Source organism: Rhinolophus hipposideros, assembly GCF_964194185.1.
Source record: "Rhinolophus hipposideros genome assembly, chromosome: 18".
Classification (NCBI taxonomy): Eukaryota; Metazoa; Chordata; class Mammalia; order Chiroptera; family Rhinolophidae; genus Rhinolophus; species Rhinolophus hipposideros.
The window spans coordinates 37482900-37505280 of NC_138064.1; the positions used below are offsets into that span (position 1 = coordinate 37482900).

General features: G+C 35.4%; 1 protein-coding gene across 1 annotated transcript; it reads right to left on the reverse strand.

Moving 5' to 3' along the window:
• Positions 1 to 11554: 11554 nt before the first annotated feature.
• LOC308510428 (glycine cleavage system H protein, mitochondrial-like) lies at positions 11555 to 12046 on the reverse strand (the record flags this gene model as incomplete). Its single annotated transcript, XM_081079716.1, has 1 exon — positions 11555 to 12046. One exon carries the CDS (start codon positions 12044 to 12046, stop codon positions 11555 to 11557), a length of 492 nt encoding a protein of 163 aa, XP_080935842.1.
• Between the last annotated feature and the right edge of the window lie 10335 nt (positions 12047 to 22381).

Genomic DNA, 22381 nt, shown 5'->3' on the forward strand with positions numbered 1-22381 from the left:
TTACACACCTCACAAAGTGATAACCCTAACAAGTCTACTATCCATCTGATGCTATACATAGCTATTACAATACCATTGACCAGATTACCTATGCTGTACTTTATATCTGACTATATATATATATTTTAATTATAGTTGACAGTCATTATTTTATATTAGTTTCAGGTGTGCAGTGGTTAGGCATTTATATAATTTATGAAGTGATCCTTCTGATAAGTCTAGTAGTATCCATCTGACACCATACATAGTTTTTATAACATTCTTGATTATATCCCGCATACTGTATTTCACATACCCATGACTATTTTGTGACTATCAATTTGTACTTCCGAATCCCTTCACAGTTCTCACCCATCACCCCGACTCCCTCCCATCTAGCAACCATCAGTTTGTGCTCTATGAGTCTATTTCTGTTTTCTTTGCTTGTTTATTCTGTTCTTTAGATTTCCATATATAAGTGAGATCATATGGTATTTGTCTTTCTAGGTGTGACTATTTCACTTAGCATAATATCCTCGAGGTCCATCCATGTTGTTGCAAATGGTAAGATTTCGTTCTATTTTTATGGCAGAATAATTCTCCATTGTATAAATGCACCACAATTTCTTTATCCAATAAATAGTCCTTCTTAAAATGTGTGGTAGAATAAGTTGACTAATGAAATTTAGGACTCCTGGTCAGTGTTTGAGGACCCATTTGAGATTGGTGATGATGAATTTATGAGACATATCCCCCCATTGTGTGACTTTGACATTGTTAGTATCTTAGCTAAGGCTGCAACACACGCACACACACACACACACACACACACACCATAGTTTGGGTGGCTTAAACAACAGAGATTTATTTTCTCACAGTTCTAAAGGCTTGGAAGTCCAATAGCAAGGTGCCAGCCAATTTGGTTCCTGGTGAAGACTCACTGTCTGCCTTGTAGGTGGCCACCATCTCCCTGTGTGCTGTGACCTCTTCCTTGTGTGCAGCGGGTGGTGTAGAAGGATGGGAGAGAAAGTAAGCTCTCTAGTGTTCTTAGTAGGGCACTAATCCCATCATTGGGGCCCACCCTCATGACCTCATCTAACCCTGATTACCTTTCAAAGGCTCCATCTCTGAATACCATCATGTTGGGAGTCAGAGCTTCAATGTAGGGATTTGGGAGGAATGCAAGCATTTGGTCCAGAGCAGTTAAACTGCTAGCATGCAGGTAATTAGGAAGATGTTGATTTCATTCAGGACTGAGATTTTTATGAGACAATAAAAGGAAAAGAAAAATATAACGAAATCTGGACTATAACAAAAATGTGATTCTAATAAGATTTAAATTGGACATAAAGGGAAAGAAGAAAGGAGAGAAGTGATGTGTTGAGATAGAGAATAAGGATCAAAGGACTGGGTGGTCTGTTGAGTACAAGAAGTAATCATAATGAAACTAGTTAAACAAGTAAGCTAAGAGAGGATATTGGAGATTGTGGTCATGGAGTAATATGCTTGAATTAGCAATTTTGGAGTAAGAGCATTTATGAGTAATGACAAAATCTAAGGTTTGTAATCATGGTAATGTGTGGCAGGGAGGGGTAATGGGAGAAATAATGGGAGGGCTGGTAATGAAAGGAGGTAAAAAAAAAAATCAGAAGTCAGAGTGTTGAATGGCTGTTTATGTGTAGTGAAGTCACCCAGAATTATGTCAGGATTTAGAAAACACAGTAGTTGCTGTGTTATCTTCAGTAATTTAGGGAGCAAGAGATTAGTAGATGACAATTTACTGTCAAATTACCTAAACCTCAAGGATTAAGAGTAAACTTTGTCCGTTTGCTTGATTTTATTATTTTTTTTTTACAAGAGGGTGGAGAAATAATGGTCTAGAAGTGGCAATAGAAATTAGGGAACACTGATTAGAAACAGAAATCAATAGAACACTATCCTCTGGCTCTGAGATATGAAAGGGATAAAAATATTTTAAAACGAAACAAAAACATCTGTTTGGGAGTACAACAAGGGAAGCAGAGTCCACAGGGGAGATCTAGGTTTCCATTAAGGAAAAAGGGTGGAGGGACTACTCAGAAGAAGTGGAGGATATAAGGTAGTATTGGTCATAGAGCAACAGTTCCAGATGGCAACATGGAAGGGAACGACAGACAAAGTAAAGGGCAAAGAAGCAAAACATGTTGGTATAATAAGGTACAGAGGGTGAAGCTGGCATTATAGGTTATGTTGAAGAGTACCTTGACAAGTTTCACAAATCATTCTTTGTAAAAAAAAATTTAAAAATAATAAGGCTTACTCTTTAGGCAAAAACTGATGAAAACAAGGTGGATTTGGTCTTACAATTTCTTTGAGGAGGGCAATACAGGCTCTTCATTCAGAGGGCTTCTTTTCTTTCTCTTTTCTTTTTTTATCTTGGAGAGGGGTGTTAAAAATTACAGACTGCAGACATTGCATAGATTCTATCATCAGTTAATCATCAGAGCCATTCTGTGAAATAGAGACTGTTATATTCTTGCACTTACAAACAAGGAAACAGAGATTTAGGTTAAATAACTTGCAGAAAGTCACACAATAAGCGACAGAGCCAAGATTAAAATCTTGACCTATTAGATGCAAAATGGATTTATTAGATCCATTCTTTTTCCTAACATGTTTTCCTGCCTTTTTGAGAAAGTAACTCAAAGTGAATTTTAAACACAATACCTCCTGCTTTGCATACATAGTGCTTGGAAATCAAGAAGGATTGTATACAGCGGCCAGTTGCATCACTCAAGGAATATAGAGTCTCTAGAGTAGGGATGTCCAAACTGCGGCCCGCGGGCCAACTGCTGTCCGCAATCCATTTTTAATTGGCCCGCAGCAAATTCCAAAAATATATTTAGTTTACTTAAATAAACCAGGTGAGTCAATACATGCTTCACCTCGAGTGAGTGGCCCTGTTTGTGTATTTTACCGCATATGGCCCTTGGTAAAAAATGTTGAAAAAAGTTTGGACACCCCTGTTCTAGAGAGTTGAGAGCAGCACAGCTCAGGCTTTCATAACGCTTTATAAAAACTGAGGAATGATTTTCACCGTAGAGCTATCAACACAGTCAGCTTAGGAAGGGCAGCATTTCTTTCATTTCTTTCCTCCCTCTTATTCTTCTCTTTGGACTAGAATCTTAGCCTCATATTGTACCAGATTGAATTATTTTACACAAAAGGGAATTATTGTCAGCATTCTCCATCACATTAATTTCATTGTCTACTTACTTCCCTCATCTTCTGTGTTAATATCACAAATGATCAACGTTTTTCTATGCACCTTAATGACAATAAATACTCTTCTACAACATCATAGTACAAAATAACATATCATAGTGTAGTTATGTCATAATTTACTTGATCAACCCCACATTGTTGAACTTTTAGCATGTTTCCAATTATGTTATTATAGACAGCATTAGCATTGTAACATCTGCCTACGTGTATCCATGGTTACTACTTTAAGAGAAATTCTTGTATACACCTTTGATTCAGAAAACGTGTTGAGTCAAAATATATGAAAAATTGTAACGGATGCAAATTTTTAAAATTTTTCTCTAGAGATGTTTTTTACCAATTTATATTTTTATTAATAGTACATAAAAACATTTTTCTACACTCTTGCTCGTTTGGAACTATCATTCTCTTTATTGTTTTTCCATATAAGCAAAGATCAATATCTTATATTTTTTATCAGTAGTGAAATTGTACAGTTATTTCATGTACTTATTGGTCACTTATATTTTGTCTTTGGATTTTACCCATTCATGTCTTTTGCCCATGTTTTCCCAAAGAATATTAGTCTTTTTTATAGTGACTTTATCATATTGGTCTATTGTATATATAGCAAATAGTTTTTCTAGTTTGTTGTTGCCTTGTTTGTGGTGCCTATAGAGTTATTATATACAGTGACATTTAAAATGTTTTATATAATCTAAATTTTTTCAGTCTTTTTTATACTGGTTTTTTCTTTGGTCATTTTAGAAATGCCTTTGCCACCCCCAACATCATACAGATATTTTATGGTGTATTTTTTACATCAAAAATAGTTAATCTGTTGTTCTCATTAAAAATATATTTCTGCCAAAATTTATATACACTATAGCTCTAGGAGGACAGATATCACATTCATTATGTTTAGCCTCTGGCATGTCATTCTTAGTAGTCAATAAATATTTTTTGAATAAAAAAGTGTTCATCTATATGGAATACATGAAGGTGTGAAATTAGGATATAAATTTATTTTTTTCCAAATGATTAGCCACTTGTCTAATTCTACTTATTAAATTATCCATCTTTTCCATTGTACAGATTTGAAATATTAAATTTCTCATGTGATAATTTTTAATAATTTTGTGTTTGTAATAAAGACTTGTGTTCATGATAATAAATTTACAGAGACAACTAACATAAATATTTCACAACTTCTTTCCTGCTATCTCTCCAGACATACAATAGAGATAAATGTACCTAATTTTACCCAGATGCACTCATGATACTTACAGACGATATATACTTTCACCACCTGTCAAATACATTTTGTATTTGTTTATAATGCTTTCTCACTTGCAAAACTTTTGTATTTTTATGCAGTCGAATTATGTATTTTTATTTTTATGGTTTCTGGGTTTTCATGCTTAGAAAAGCTTTCTGCATGCTTAAATTTTAAAAATGTAAACCTATGTTCAGTAGTATGTGAACTTACCTTGATGTAAGAGTCAATTGATTAAGAAGCCTAACTTTTTTAAATGGTAATAGTTATCCAATATTGGTATTAAATAATGCATCCTTTCCCACTGATATGAAATGCTACCTTTGTTAGGTACTAAATATTTGCATATATTTGAATCTAATGATGGATTTTCTACTGTGATCCATTGATTTAACATTTGTGAACTACTGGTACCAAAATCTAAGTACCAGAGCCTTATAATTATTTTAAATATCTAGTATTAATATATCCTAACTATTACTATCTCCTAATTATTAATGTTATTAATCACAATAATTATTAATGTTATTAATAATTAAGAGATATTAATTGGGAGATTTAATACTAGATAATTAAATATCTAGTATTAAAATCTCCTAATTATTCTCTTTTGGAATGTTCTTTGGTAATTTTAGAACATGTATTCTTCCATATAAACATTAGAATCATTTTGACATATGCTCTCCCCAAAAAGCCTAGAGAAATTCTGATTAGAATTGCATTGCATTTATAGATTAAGTTAAAAAAATTAGCATCTTTCCAATTTTTGCAATGTTCTAAGACCATGGTATGTCTTTTTATTTCCTCACGTATTCTTTTATTTCACTTGGTGGAGTTTTGTAGTTTTTGTCATAGAGTTCTAGATTGATATTATGCTAGGTTTTTTTTTCTTTTATTATATTTCTAATTCGTTTTAATTTTTACATAGGAAAGTTATTCATTTTTGCACAATTACATTCTAAATGCACTTATTGCTTTTAATAGGTTTTCAGTTGATTCTCTTAGTTTTACATCATCTGAATTTATTTATGTAGCACTAATAATATTGACAAACACTTGGTAAGTACTCAATAAGCAACAGTTATAATTCTTATTGTTATTTATATTAGTAAGTTATCAGAAAGACTACATTTTCCATGATGAAGTATGTAGGTTTACATTTTCAGAATTTGGCAAAATGATTCCCAATTTCATCTGTTAAATATAAACATGCAAATATGACCAAGATGATTTGGTAAAAGAAGAGTAACAAATGAAAACTTGCTTTATCAGATATTAAAATATGTTGTAAAATATGTAAAATATTATAAATAGCAAAATATCAGCTCAAAAACAGAAAGATTAATGGTGAGTTTGGTGGAGTTATACACAAATCTTTTTAACATCAACAATTTATTATCATACCTAAAAATGTGTGAATACCAATTCTACAAAGTAATTTTTTGTAAGTTATCTTCGACAATTCATAAAAAATAATCATCTTGGGAATATTTTGGTAAAGGCTAAACATCAGTGAGAAATGGATTACTAACAAACTTAAAAAAATGTATTTTTCAATTATAGTTGACATATTGGTTTAGGTGTACATCATAGTGACTAGACATTTACATACCTTATGAAGTGATCACCTTGGTAAGTCTAGTACCCATCTGACACCATACACAGTTATTACAATATTATTGACTATATTCCCTATGCTGTACTTTACATCGCTGTGCCTATCATTATAACTGGCAATTTGTACTTCTTAATCCCTTTCGCCTTTTTTCATCCACACAAACTTCTAAATAGGATTTTAAGCCATGATGTCAAAAATGTCAAAAGAATAGTGCTTTAATTCTTCTTGCAGATAGACTAAATGAAACTTGTTTCTCTTAAAAACAATTTCAAGAAAATTCTCCCTGAAAGATTCGTAAAGTCAAGAGAATTAAAACACATTTAGTACCAATTTATGTCCACAGCTGGATTTTGCTTATGCAAGCTTAAAATATGTCAAAATGACAATGATAGGAATGATTGCTCCCTGAATTTTTCTGGGTCAATTTAATCATATATATATATATATATATATACATATATATATATATATATATGTATATATATATATATATACATATATATATGTATATATATTCATGTATTTATTTAAAGGACTGTTACTGTCATTCGGGTTCATTACAATATTCAATATCCTCTACTTGCTTGCTCCTTATTTTGACCAAACTATTCTAAAAATTTTCATGAGTTTTTTACTTTTTCAAGTTAGCTCTCTACCTCAAAACAAAAATTAAATTATAATATGATGAAAGGAAAAAACCTGATTGATATTTACGCACTGGAGCTTACAACATTTCCTAGTTTATAACGTTTCAAAGTTCATGCATGACCTTGCATTACAAAGCATGAGATCAAATAAAGCTATTCTTCAAGGTGAATGTTCGTTGAGTAAGAAGAGGGTTGCCATCTAAAATAAAGCGAACTAAACTGTGCTAAAAGTCAGACAGTTTAGGTATTTATAATCATTATTTTGTGTTTTGCCTTTTATTTTTACTACTTATTTGTTTCTTTTCTCTCCTGCTACACTGTAGCAGGGAAGGAGCTCTATCTATCTTGTCCACTTCTATAATCCCCAAAAGCCTCTGACCAGAATAGAGGCTTAATCTATATTAATGAATGAATATGGTTGAGCTGTGTGTTTACTTCACTGAGAGTTAACAAGAGGCCTAGGAATGAAGAAGGCAAAAATGGAGAGTTACTCTAAAGTAATCCACCTGTTCCTTGCCTCTGATCTCAATCCCCTCCCATTCAAATTTCATATTGCCACTAGAGTGAGCTTTCTAAAGTTTCTAGAAAAATAATTCTGACCATGATACTTTCCTGACTAAAATCTTTCAGTGATTCGCAACTACCTAAATAGTCTGGTCCAAACTCCTTTGCAAATCAGGGCTTCAGAGTTCTGGCTTCTGTTACCCTTTTAGCCTTTTCTCCTGTCACCGGTCCTACCTAACAAGGAGGGGCCATGTATTTAGATATTGCTATCTTAGCTTTTTTTCTTTTAAGATTTTTTTTTTTTAATTGGGGAAGGGAAACAGGGCTTTATTAGGGAACAGCATGTACTTCTACTTCCAGGACTTTTTTTCCAAGTCAAATTGTTGTCCTTTCAATCTTAATTGTGGAGGGCACAGCTCAGCTCCAGGTCCAGTTGCCATTGCTAGTTGCAGGTGGCGCAGCCCACCCTCTCTTGTGGGAGTCGAACTGGCAACCTTGTGGTTGAGAGGACGCGCTCCAACCAACTGAGCCATCCAGGAGCTCAGCAGCAGCTCAACTCAAGGTGCCATGTTCAATTTTAGTTGCAGAAGGCGCTGCCCACCATCCCTTGTGGGATTCGAGGAATCAAACTGGCAACCTTGTGGTTGAGATCCCACTGGCCCATGTGGGAATCGAACCAGCAGCCTTTGGAGTTGGGAGCATGGAGCTCTAACCGCCTGAGCCACCGGACCGGCCCACTATCTCAGCATTTTAAAGGTAGTATTTTTTTTCATATTTTTACCTTAGTATGATAAAAGTAAACTCATTAGTTGCTAACTATGTACTGGATTATTTTCATATGTTATTTTATTTAATTCTTATTAAAACCCTGTAAGAGACTGCTTTATCTCCATTTTACATATGTAGAAATTGAGACCTAGTAGAGTAAAATATAAATTCTTTACATTAGTGTGCTCATTCGTCAGTAAAGATACTAACTTTTTGTCTTTCATGTCTGCTTTAAACACTTCCCTAGTCTGATTTGCCTTTTAATTATTTTTACCAACAGAAATTTTGTCTTTATGTTGTCAAATCTGTCAAAACTTTCCTTAGTGATTTTTTTCTATTCTAAATTTAGAAAGTCCTCCTTTCTTTGGCAGTTTGATACATCATACATAATTCTCTCTTCTAATTTGTCTGTTTTCTTTTCTGTTTACTTTAAAGCAAATATCCAGAAGTAACTTAGTAGGTGGCATAAGGTTAAAAAAATCTAAATGGCTCTATTTTCATATAAATAGCCAATTACTCAAATACAATTTATTGAAAAATCCCTTTCTTCACCATTACTTGTGTGTGTTTTTTTCCTACAATGTACTTTCTAATGTAAACAGAGTTTACTCCTGAGTTATCTGTTCTGTTCCCTTGGTCTGATTATCCAGTTTTGTGCCAATACCACATTGTTTTAATTATACTAGGAAATGCTAATTCTTTCTTAATATTTTATCATTAGATTTGGACATCTCCCATCTTTAAGTTTTAGTATGTGTTACGGATAGGCACTAAGGAACATATATGCATCTTTTATAATTAAATTATGTTCCATAAATAAAGACATTTCAAAGATCTATTGTATGGTGACTGAGTATTATCTCTTAGATTAGTGTTTAAAAGAGTGCTTTAGCGTGTCCATAAACTCCAAGGTACCTGGGTGACAAGCTATTCATTAACAATCTGACTGTAGAAATTCAGCTAGAAAGAAAGTGTTATCATTTTATTGAGTGTATAATGGCTTATTATTAACTTTTCTTTTAAAAATTCATAGTCACTGTTATCTTCCCTGACCAATTCTACTCTTGGCTGAAGTTTTCCTTCTTACTACACACCATGTTTAGGACAGCAATAGTATTCACTGAATACTGTATTATGTAAAAACACTGTTTTCCATCAACTCATAAGTAAAAATTATGGGCTTATGGAATGTCAGAATGGTAAGGGGGAAAAAAGACCTTAATGTATGTGCATTCATTCCTCCCACCCTATATCTTTCCTTATTCCCCAATTAGCTCCATTTCCCCAATTCCTTTGCTTCCTTTATAATAACCACATAAATCCTGTAATCTTCTTGACTTATTTAGAAAGACTTATTTAGAAAGGCTAGTTTTTTTTCCTTTTAAAACATCTAACTTAATTTATATTCTGGTTTTCACTGCCTCATCACAACAGAGAAGGCACATTTTCATGAAGTTTAATTGTAAGGTTGAGAGTCTTAGAGTAGAATTTTCTCACTGCCACATTGGTTAAGAATTGAAACTAGCATTATGGATGAAGGACCTTAGACAGGTATTCTGAGAAAACTGACATCTAGATCCACTAAGAATTAATTCTCTAGGATTTTGTTTTTTGTCTGTCCTTTCTAAATTGTAGAACTTCATCATGAAGCCACTACTGATGTTTCTTCATGATCCTAGATCCTAGAATCAGCATACAAGATACACTCTTAGTCTATATTCAAGAAAATATCAAGGTATACATGGAATTGTACTATCCAGACATCTTGACTAAGGCTCTATGCCATTATTCCCGGGCTGACAGCAAAAACTCTTTCCACACACACTCTACCCATAGAGACTATGCCAGTACCTTACTGGATTTCATTAGCAACTTTCCCAGGTCTCAAGGCTACCTTGAGTGCCATGTCATTCAGAAATTATCTCTGAAACCTGCCCATCAAATCATTCAAATATATTCCAGCTCATTATTTTTAACAGACCTAATTTAACTTTTAAGACCCTGTTGAAAATATATAACAATTGCTGGTTCAGGTTGGTTTGAAGTCTTCATGAACTTGAATTGCTTTCCTTGACACATTGATGGAGACCATTTTAAGTTCCTTGCCAACAACAAAACAATGAACCTCAAATATTCATCCTCTCAAACTCTAATATAGCTTCATTTTGCATTAATTTATGTGATTCATTTAAGGGAAAAAAATAAATGTGGAAATATGAGTATAGGCTCTCAAAAAAGAAAGAGACCCTTAAGTAGTACACTAGCTGTCTAAAAAATCTCAGTTTTGCTTCTTGAATATATAATGTTGTTCTGAACTTGAGGACGTATAGAGAAGTGGTTAAAGATGTGAGTTCTAGAGTTCACATTTCTGTAGGGGATCCTGTATTCAACTTTCTGTTTTGCTACTCACTTACTGTGTGCTATACAGACTTTAACTTCACTGAATATTAGTCTCCTGTTTTTTTTGTTTTTTGGTTTAATTGGGGAATATTGGGGGACAGTGTGTTTTGCTAGGGAGTTGTCCTTCAATCTAGTTGTGAAGGATGCAGCTTAGCTCCAAGTCCAGTCGCTGTTTTCAATCTTTAGTTGCCGGAGGCACAGCCCACAATCCCATGTGGGAATTGAACCGACAACCTTGTTGTTGAGAGCTAGTGCTCTAACCAATTGAGCCATCCGGCTGCCCCATAATATGAACATAATCACAGCCCTACTTGTGTCAGGATTAAGTGAGAAAACATCTGATTTAGAGCTCAATAAATATTAATGATTATTTTTATTTTCTTTCCTTAAATGCATTAGGAGCTCCATTGAGGGCAAGGACTAACTCACTTCTCTTTATATCTAGAGTGCTCAGTGCAATTGCTCAATAAATTGAGCAATTGTTAAATGTGTAAAATTTTGTTATTAAATTTTGTTATCATGGAATTGTTAGATATGAGAGAACTACCTGCAACATGCCATAAAATTTTTTTTCCATAAAAAAATTGAATGCTTTATTATAAAACTTTGTTCTCCTGCAAGGCTGTTGCTTCACTGTATAAAAATAGCAGCAGCATACACAGTATATTGCAAAATTAAGACAGAATTGTTCATCATCTGACACTGTACCAACAAAAGCTTTTGTCCACTGCCAGTTATCTCAAATGTAAAGATCATTAAGTATTCTGACCCAAATCCAGAGATGGGTGTAAGCAATTTATAATACTATATAGGGCTTAAAGTACGTTATTGTTGAATTACATAAATTTTATAACTGCATTTTACCTCAAATAGTTTCAGGAATTCTGAACATTGAACTGTAGTCTAGCCTAAAAATATCATAGGGTGTTATGAAGATGTATATTGTGTTTATCTGCAATCATTGGAAAGTTAAAGGGTATTTTCTTCCAGAAACATTGTAGTTTCTTTTCCATTGGTCTTACTAAAGGTGGCTATTTTAAATCTTCTATCCACCACTAATTTAAGACAACTATGCTGGATTAAATTGTTTCACATTGCTTTATTCAGGGAGTTCGATTCTCACTCCTCAATAGACTTTATGTACTTCTCGTAGGCTTCTTCTGAGGGATAACTCAGCGCCATCTTGATCAGCCAACCATCTTCATAACAAGATTTGTTGACAAGTCCTGGGTTTTCTGCAAGAGCTTCATTAATTTCAGGTACTTCTCCTGATAGAGGAGAATAGAGTTCACTAGCAGCTTTCACACTTTCCAAAGCACCAAAGTCATCTTGTTTGTTCGATTTTGTCCCAACTTCAGGCAAACGACAGTAAACAACATCTCCCAAAGCTTCCTGTGCAAAATTGCTGATTCCCACCGTTCCAATACCATTTTCTGTTGTTATCCATTCATGTGTCTCCGCGAATTGACGCACCGAGAGCAAGTCGGGGCCGGTGCGCAGCGTCCGGCCGGCGCCACCCTCAGGCCCCAGGGCCATGGCACGCAGGGCGCAGGGCGCCGAGGCGGCGCGCAGGCTGCAGGCCGCTGGCTCCGCGCCGATCGGCAGCGCCATGTCCGCCGGAGTGCAGAGGGTCGTGGTGCAGAGGGTCGTGGCGCAGCTCCTCCGCCACCGCGCGGTCGGGGTCGAGGCGGAGCGGGGGCGGGCTAAAAACTTTTTTAATAATGCATTTCCTTTGGAGCAGAAGCAGGAACTCCTTCCAATACTGGTCACAAAGTTTGATCATACTAGAGTCTCCAAATATTTCCAAATTATGTAATATCTTTCTCTTCAGTAAAGGTGATTTGCTATACACAAAACTAAATGTGATTAATTTACACCTTTGTAAGATTTTTTTTAACATATGAAAAGTCATAAGTGAAAAATGATTCCTTCGTGAAACCCCGTGTCCGGATTCTTTACTTCGCAATACTCGTATGTACACAACACTGAAAATCAAATCTGCATAGATCAAAGAATTTAAGACATGCTTTTAAGCATTTTTTTTTAACTATGAAAGCATTACTTTCTTCATAGTCTCAAAAGATAGGAATCTTTGTGAGAATGCCAAATGAAGGCCCTGAAGTTGTTTGCCAGCTAAGACCTGGTAATATTGTTTTACAAATGTAAAATGAGGATTGAAAAAGAGCAGTGCCCAGTAGGATGCAATGAGGAAAAAAGCAAGAGGATGAGCAATGATATTGATTTAGCCATTCCTTAATTCAGTAAATATTTACTGAGTGCCTACTGTGCTTCCTTTCATGCTGGGAAACAGAAGAGCAAAGCAGAGATAGGCTGCATTTTTTTTTTTTATAGAGCTTATATTTCAATGGGGAAGAGACATGTTTTAATGAGCAAAACTCACGACACATGTTTTAATGAGCAAAAATCACAATTGTATCAAATATATGGTGATGGAAGAAGAACTGACTCTGGGTGGTGAACACACAATGGGATTTATAGACGATGTAATACGGAATTGTACACCTGAAATCCATGTAAATTTACTAACAATTGTCACCCCAATAAATTTAATAAAAAAAAAATCACAATTGTGATATAGAATAGGAGGGAGAAGTATAAGGTACTTTGTGAACTACTAATGAGGTGACCAAATCTAATCAGTAAACATAGGGAGCATTTCCCTGAGGAAGTGAATTTTAAACTAAGCTAGAAGAATGAATCCATGTTAGCTATGTGATGGTGTGTATGTGTGTGTGTGTGTGTGTGTGTGTGTGTGTCTGTATGCAAATGCATGTTGGGAAGTTGGGAGGGATGGGAGAGAGTAGCTAAAGACTGCATCAGGAAGGCAGGCAGCAGGAACACAGAGCACAGCAAAGTTCCAGCTTATTGACAGAAGGTCATTGGCTGGGTCACGAAGGAACAGAGAGAAGTATCCTAAGGCTAGAGAGGTAAGCAAAAGCCAAATGTTGGAGGGCCTTTGAAATTGAGCCTGAGAGTGATGGAAAAACCATTGCAAGTCTTACTTGGAGGTATGACATGGCAGTATGTGCATTTTTACAAGTTATTTTTGCTGCTGTGTGGAGGGTGAATCAGAAGGGGTATAGAATGCATGTGGAAAGTTGTTAGGAAGCTCTGATAGTAGCCCAAATAAGAGAATAGTGGTTACAGTGGTTTGGACAAGGTTATTGTTACTGTTAAGAAGATGTATTCAGATTGAACATAGAGAGTAAGGCAGAAGGGGTTCCAGGGATGACTCCTTCCCACCCTCCAGGTTCCTGACACAAAATAAATGGTGGTTCTGTGTTCTTAGATGTGCATGCTAAACAAGAAACCAAACTGGGAACGGGATCAAAATTTCATGCTCAATGTGAGACACATTGAGCTATTCAGGTGGCAATTTCCACAACACGATCTTTAGAATTTACTGTCTTTTAACAATAACAAAGAGGATGAAGAATGAGGAAACTTGACTGTAGAATAGTAAGAATATTCACCTTTGCCATATGATGAAATGGTAATGTGGATAATATACTTGGCTTGGGTGAGCACTATTTGATTGTAATGCACAGTAATCAATAAAATAAAAGGAACAAAACTAGAAATGATATAAGAATAATAATAACTGCAAACTAAATGTCAGTTCCTAAAAAAGAACACTGCAGTATGACTTGCCAATCAGAAGGCACACAATAACTACAAGGTCATGGCATGCAATGTCAAGCAATAGAGACAATACAGTCAAATATTTGGCAGAATTACAGAATAGCTTGCTGGGAAGGACTAACACAAGGGAAACCAACTAAAAGATAAGAACTGGAATTCATCAGTGTCTCATGAAAAGGTCACACAATAAATTAAAAGTTTTGTATTTTTTTTTTACATTACTGTAGTTAACATCACCCCCTCATTTTCTATGTGTTAATACCACTTAAGGTATTTTAATAGATAATTTTATTGTTAGTCACAACAAAAATGCAATTTATAATGAGCAATACTTCTTTCACCCTTTTTTCAAGTATTACACAATAAAACAAGACTGGGGGCTCAGCTGTAGAACCCTAAATAATTGGATTGCAGATGCTACTAAGGCAAACAGATAAGAGTGCACTCTAGAACCCGTAGCCCTTTAATGGAAATTAAAACCGGCTAGCCTGACTAATCAAGGACAAAAATAAAATCAAAATGAGAAAAACTTGACACAAAGGTGATTGCAACTGTCCCCGTAACAAGCATTCCACACTAGCCCACCTGAAATCCCCAGCATTAGAATCCCCTCTCAATAGGATAGAAAGAACAGCAAACTCGGCATTATAAAACCTATGTTATTACCTTGACCCTTTATCTAACCGATTGTGTGGTGTTGGTCAAGTTCCTTAGCATTTCATAGGCTTTGTAATGAAGCAACAACGTTAAATGTCCTCTAAATTCACTTACAAGCCTAAAACACCCATGAATCTAGAGAGAAACAGAAATACCCTCCAGTAAAAACCATTTTACAGAAATAATTTTAAAAGCATTAATATTGAAGGATTTCCAAGATCTTAACTATACCATTCAAAACTTTCCTCAGCTCTATTATGTCTTGGCTCAAATGAGGACATCCTACCTAAAATTGTAATCTTTCCGTGACTGGCATACCCAGTCTCCTGTCTCTGCTGTTTCCCCCCCCCCTTAGCACTTTCCACCTTTTAACATACTAAATCACTTTTTTGTGCTTTTGTCAAACTGCCTATCCCCACCACCAAATATAAATTCTACCCAGGCAGGAAGTTTTGGTTTGTGAATGGATGTATGCCAAGCACATAACGTACAATAAGTGCTCAATTAGTGTTGTTGGCTGGATGAATGAGTGAGTTCCTAACACAGTTTAAAATGAAACATTCCCTACTTAAGTAACAGTTGGGAAAGCAGCTGTAACCAACTAGTATGTTCCTTTAATTGGTTACATCTACTTAGCACAATATCCTTAAATATGGAAGTATATTTTAAGTAATTTTGTCTTTTTGAAATAATACCAACCTTTAAAAAAAAAAGTCTGTAAACATCAGCTCACTGAACTCATTTGACTTTGTTCCCAGGAGAGAGTTCATTTAAGATCAGGAAAGTTCAAAGTCAATGAATCATAAAGCAATTGAAAAACTAAAAAGGAAATGACATTTTTTATGAACTGTGCAAATTCAAAAACCATTTAGGGTAATATTGTTATGTCAGGAATTCCTCAGGTTTGGCTTATAAAGTAAGAAAATGATCAACTGGATATATACTAGAATTGATCCAACCAGATAAGTATTGAACCTCAAAGGAATTTGTCTTTAGGAATAATCTTCAGAACAAATTTACTAAGCACGTAAGAGAATTGAGCTCATTACTCTATAGCCACATTTCATTTTTAACTGAAACTTCTCACATGTCATTCACTAGTCTATTAATAATAATGACAAGAACAACAGAAGTAAACGTTCAGAACTTATACATTCAGGCTGTAGGCTAACTGCTTTACATTCACTGCCTCATTTTACAAATGAGGAATTTCAGCTGCAATGAGAATAAATAAATTGTCCCATGTCAAATAACAAGAACTTAAAGTCAACCTTTTTAATGCTAAAGCTAATGTTCTTCATTGCAATGCTAGCTTGTCTCTGTTTCTAAAACTTAAATTTATCAGTGAAAGGAAAATTTTTTGCTACTTTTGAGGACATTCAAAACATATTTCTGTAGACTCTGAAGACAAACACACAGAAAAAGTTCCAACAACTTTATTTCTTGGCCAGCATCATTGAAATTGCTTCAGAGCTTCTTTGGGTAATTTACTTTGAAAAGAACAATGCTCAGTTAGCTGTAAAAGTTCAGTTTGCTTGTAAAAAAAACAAAAACAAAATAATCACCCTGTAATCCTAAAATTACACTAATAATTTTCATCCCTGAAAACACTCACACACAACTTGAGGGGCTTTGTGCCCTTTCTTCTTCAAATTGTCAGCATCTGGCAGAGTGCCTGCCACATAATTAAGTGCTCACTAAAAAATTTAAGAAAATAAGACTCAAGAAAGAAATAATTGCTTCAGCTAAGTCTGTCTTTATTTGTGTAGATATGCTTTAAAATGTCAAATAATATCTTTAATGGGAGTTTCTTTAAGTCCATTCAACAAACAGAAATTGGGTGCCTACTGTGTGTGCTCTACTTTGTATTAAGCACTAGTACATCATAGAAAAAGAGACAAGGCTCCTACCCTCAGAGAACTCTACTCTTCCGGGGAATGACAAGTCCTTAACTGGTCTTCCTGCGGCCTCTCATTATCTTCATCAGGCAGAGATAAGAGGTGGTTAAAAGGAAAAGTACCTCCAAACCTTTGATCTAGGTGATTCTCTGAGGTTGATATGGAAGGAGCAATTAGATGAAACACATCCAATTTACAGAGCGTTAATGGCAAAACCAAAGAATCCAATTATTTCAGTCTACCATATTGTTTCCTTATTCCCTAAAGATCATCTCTATTTTCATCTTTCTTTCTTTCCTTAGAAGCACGCTAAAGATATTTTCAGGAATATGAGAGTTTTCAAAGAAATGTAGAATATTGAGAGTTCTCAATGTTACTTATTTTAGCAAGTTAATTTTAGCCTTCACTAAATGTGACTGCTCTTTAATAAACAGTAAATCCCACTGAGAGGTGAAAAACCACAACTAGGATCCTGGACCCTCACTAAAAAACAACCATTCTTCACATTTTGATGTATTTCTTTCTAGTATTACAGCAATTAATTTGCTTTACCCAGTTACTCTCATGCTGTCACAATTTTCTCCTGACTTTTTCTTTCATATTAACATAGGTATTTTCCAATGTTATTACAAACTCTTTGTAAACACATTTTATATTACACTTTAAGTGACTGTATCATAATTTACTTAGCCATTCATATGTGGTTATTTAGATAACTTCTTGTTTTTCACTGTTATCGAATAAAACAGCAATGAACATCCACATCCTTCTGTCTGATTCCCCCCAGCCCCATATTTTAGATTATTTCTTTAGGACAGATTTCCTAAAATTGAATTGGGAAAACATATTTAAGCTATATATTGACACAATTTTTCCATATGTATTATAATAATTTCACTTCTCACCTATTTTACTTCACTCTTGTGAATACTACCTCCTCATTTTTCAAAACGTCTTTGCTGTTTTAATTTGCATTTCTTTGTACTTAGTGTGAACATTTCATATCCTTCTTTGTTCACCAGTGTACTATTGCCCTTTTGTGTGTGAATTTGCATCTTTTGTCCAGTTTCACTTTAACCTTTGGATTTTCTTGTCCATTTATATGCGCTCTTTATGTATTAAGAATATTAACTGACTGTGCTATTTGCAATAAACAGCTATTTGGTTAGTTGTTGCCTTTCAATTTGTATTTATTCGAGATAATTTTTATATAGAGGGTGCCAAAAAATGTATACACATTTTAAGGAAAAAAAACTATGAAAATTATAATACTCAAAATATATGGATAACAAAAAATGAGTACAAGTCATGTGTATACATTTTTGGGGGCACCCCCAGTATTCTTTTTTGCTTTATTTAAAACAATTATTTATCATTATTTCCATATCATTACTTTCTTTCATTGTCCATCACTAGCCCTTCCTAATGTTAAAAAAAAAATTCAACCGAGTCAATTTAAAGACCTAATGGACTTTATTAAGCGAATCATGAATTGGGCAGCATCCCATCTAGCAAACTAGATGGGCACTCTGAGGAGTTGTTCAAAATGGAAGATTTTATAGAAAGAAGGGTGGAGCAAGGGAGTTATGTGGGGGGTGCGTGAGAAAAGATTATTTGGGGATTGGGACATCTTTTCTTTGGGGGAAGAGAAGAGGAAGAGTTTTTATTGTGTAGATTGCCTCTTTTCTCTGTGGGGGATGGAGAGGGCCCATGTGGCCGATTACTGGTGCTTGACCGGATAATTCCATGCTGGTTGATTAATATTGTTCTGGGAGAGGTTGAAATTGCCATTAGATCAGATATTAAATCTAGGTTTGGTGTTGCTCTTGCTCTGCCACCATGGAGTGGCACAGAGGAGAGGAGATGGCTTGGGTGTAGTCAAGATTTTGAAGCAAAGCCTGCTTGACAGCCTCTCCATGTCCCTGGGCCTCACCTTTACTTGACCTACCTGTAGCTTAACAATAGATCAACCCCCTGGGGCCTGAGATCAAAATGTCCCCTCTCCCTCCCACTTCCGTTTTAGAAAATTACCCTGAAACTTCTGATTAATATCCTTAGGCTTATTGATCACAATCTCTGGTCTAGCATTCTTTCCAGCTAATCCCATTATTATTCCTGGGTTGCTGACTACACCATAGAATCACATGGACCCAGGGAAGACTCCATGCACACCCTGGGAACCGTTACATAGCCTCTGGAGGAAAGCCCAGATTTCCCCTTAAAAACCCCAAACCAGTCTGAGATGTTAAGGCAATTTTTGGAGGTGTTAACCCGCTGCTTTCTCAGACAACCAGTACTCAGATAATAAATGCTTATTCCATGACCCAACTCCTGTGTCTGTCTATTGGCTGAGCACGGTACAGGCAGCATTAGCCCGGGACTCTTTTGGTCTCCAGTTTCAATTTGGCTCCACCCGAAACCCACCCCCATGACTGAGGAAGGCATTGCTGCTGGAGGCGTAATGGACGTTAATACTGCTTTACAAGAGGTGCTGAAGACTCATCTATGATGGCCTGGTACATGGAATTCATGAAGCTGCCAAAGCCTCAGACAGAAGCCAAGGCCATCTTTGTGTGCTCACATCCAACTACGATGAGCCTATGGGCAGTCAAGTTGGTGGAGACCCTCTGTGCTAAATACCAAATCAAATTAATTAAGGCTGATGACAACAGGAAACTAGCCGAATGGGTAGGCTCCTATAAAATCGACAAAGGGAAACCACATAAAGTGGTTGGTTGCATTTGTGTGTTGGTTAAAGGCTATTGCAGAGTCTTAGGCCAAGGATGTCATCGAGGAACACATCGAATGCAAGAAATGAACAAATAAACTTAGCTTTTTTCTTTTAAATCTAGGTTTGGTATCATCATGGGCTTTTAGCATGAGCGATGCTATTTGGTGCCTTTTATTTTTTTCTTTAACAATAGTGTCATGCTGGGCGGCCTTCGGGGTCTCAGCTCCCACACCCCACATGAGAATCCAGGATGTGGGGAAGTCAAAAAGGAACACTCACGGAGCCATAGGTAGGGGAGTCATACCACTATAGTCTCACTGGAGGCTGGAGTCACCCAATGTGCAAACGGTTGTCCGCTTTTCTGCCAACCGACCGACTCCCACTCCCCAGCGCAGTCACGGCAGGCAGTTATATCAGTAGCCAATTGGCTAACCGGACACAGCTGACAGCCAACTAGCCATAGCCTACGGCCATCTACTACCTGAGCCAGCACTTTTCCACATGAGGCCAAGAGCCTGGAAACAGCTCTCTGGGGCTTTTTCCCCACAACTAGTCATTACACTTTTACTCTTAAGTTCTTAATTTTTATTCCTGTCTTGGTATTCCATTGATCATCTTTATTAGGATATTTGGATACAAATACTATTTATTCAATACCAAACACTTTTCAAGTCTTACCTGATTTACTTCTTACAAAAACTCTAGGTGGATTCTGTTATTGTGTCCATTTTAATGGTGCAGTAATCAAAGTTTTGAGAAGCTGAGTAACCCATCCAAAGCCACTCAACTAAGTTCAACTTCAAATCCTCCTGAGCCCCACTCCGTCCTCACCTTCCCCTTGATCTTACTCCTTTGTCCTCTCGCCCATTAATTCTGCAATTCATTTTAAAAATCTGTGCTATTATGGTAGATTTATTTTAACAGAGGAGAGTGACTTATTCTTAGTGGTGATTTTCTAGTGGAGTTTTAAGGCTAAGAGAAGTTAGAGAGCTTTCAAAGCACCCTAATGATAATTTAGGCAGCTGACCTACTAGCCTAACTTTTATAAAGTTGTCTCTGATATCAGACTCTTGATACTTAACATTTTCAACAAGCATTTATTGAATCTTTATATTTTGTAAGTTGCTGTACTGTTAAAATATAAAAAGAAATTCCTCGTCATATTAAAATTAATAATAACAAATGAGAGGTATAGCTAATGAGCAGTAGAATTAGGGAGGGGTAGAAATCACATCTGACTAGTGTAGACAAAAAGATTCACAGAGGAGTAAAATTAGGCCTCTATTTGGTATTGATTTGACACAAGGCTAAGTCATTTAATTTTAAATTAAGTCAATTTATTATCTGATTACAATTTCAATGTTGCAGCATTGGCTAAATGATATCAAGAGAAATAACCACTTTCAAGATGACTAGAGTTAGGTTGAAAGTCCAGTCTTTTGTTTTTTTTAAGTGTACATGTGCATAGAAGCAATCTGATGTAATCCAATGTGAGTTTAGGTACAGTCATTCAATGTCCCTTGTCATTAAAACAGTCACATGTCCTTTATACATAAAAATCAACTACATCCAAATGTGTATGTCCTGTATTGTTGCCACAAATGAGTCATTTGTCTTGCTCTTTGGACTGGAAATCTCAGGTGTATTCCTTATCTGACTCAGGTCAATTGAGCTTATCAATGTGAGTGTGCATTCCTTCTTTCGCAGTATTGAACCTTTAATTCAGACTTAGATTGGCTAAATAGAAGAACTGGGAGAATTAGGGGCAATGAACTATTGAAGAAATCAGGGAAAGAAACACACAGGATTTATAACAAAGGAGGCATGGGAAGAACCTCCAGAAGAATTAAATATTCCTTCTTAGGAAAAGAGAAAATAGGTGAAAAGCATAATAGATAATTTGTAAGAGGGGCTTGAGAAAATAATGAAGGGTTGAGGGAGCTAGGATATGACTATTCATCTAAACATAGAACCAGAGAGCCTGCATGTTTTTTATAACACATTTTTAGTGGATGCTTGTCGATTGACAGAAACACATGTAATGGATTTTCTATTGATGGCAGAACTTAAAATCTGAAAATCCCGCATTAAAGAAATATAAACATTTATTAACAACACATTTACAGAAATCAAAAAGGAAGAAATTTGAATTAAGATTAATTTGTGCATTGTTTAATACACTACATAATAAAGAGAACTAATGAGAGTAGCTAAAACACTAGTGGGCCTTCCACATCTAACATATAATATTTCCATTCACCGGGAGAAACTCACTGTTTATCGTACTTATATGGCAAATACTTTTTACATTTAAGATTAAGTTGTTTGATAGATCTTTGCATATTACTTTTACTTTCGGTAGGGTCGAAAGGGTGTGTTTCAGAAAAGGTTAATGTTATTTCGGGTGACAAGCAGGTTCAAAGAGAATAAGGCAACTAGCCTGACAATAGTATTTATAGAATTCCTACCACTAGAAAAGCACTGTACTAACTGTTATACAAACAAATAAACAAGTAAATCACAATCTCAGTCTACCTGGGACAATAAAACTTTTACAAATAAAATAATCTACAATCTCCCTGAAGGCAGAATATAATGTTTAAATCATCTACCACTGTAATTTAGCACAATGTTTAGCATATGGCAGGCACTTAGTAAATGTTTGTGGAATAAACACACCCTGAACTGAAGCCCAGATTTATAGAGAAACAACTCAATAAGTATAAATTCAAATGATTAAAATATATTAAGCAGCATACAAAATAAGAACAATGTTCTATTAGAACCAAAAAACTTTATGCATAATTTTATACGTATGATACAGACCAAATGAAAGGGCTTCTCACTAGGAAACTCTAAGTTTTCTTTTCCCTAGTGTTTTGGCTCTGTTGCCCCTGGTTATAATCATTTTTCAAATCAGTTTCTTGGTCATAAACAATAGATTGTTTTTAACCTGAGTCATAGAAATCTCCTACCCCCCGCTTTAGGTAATTATCC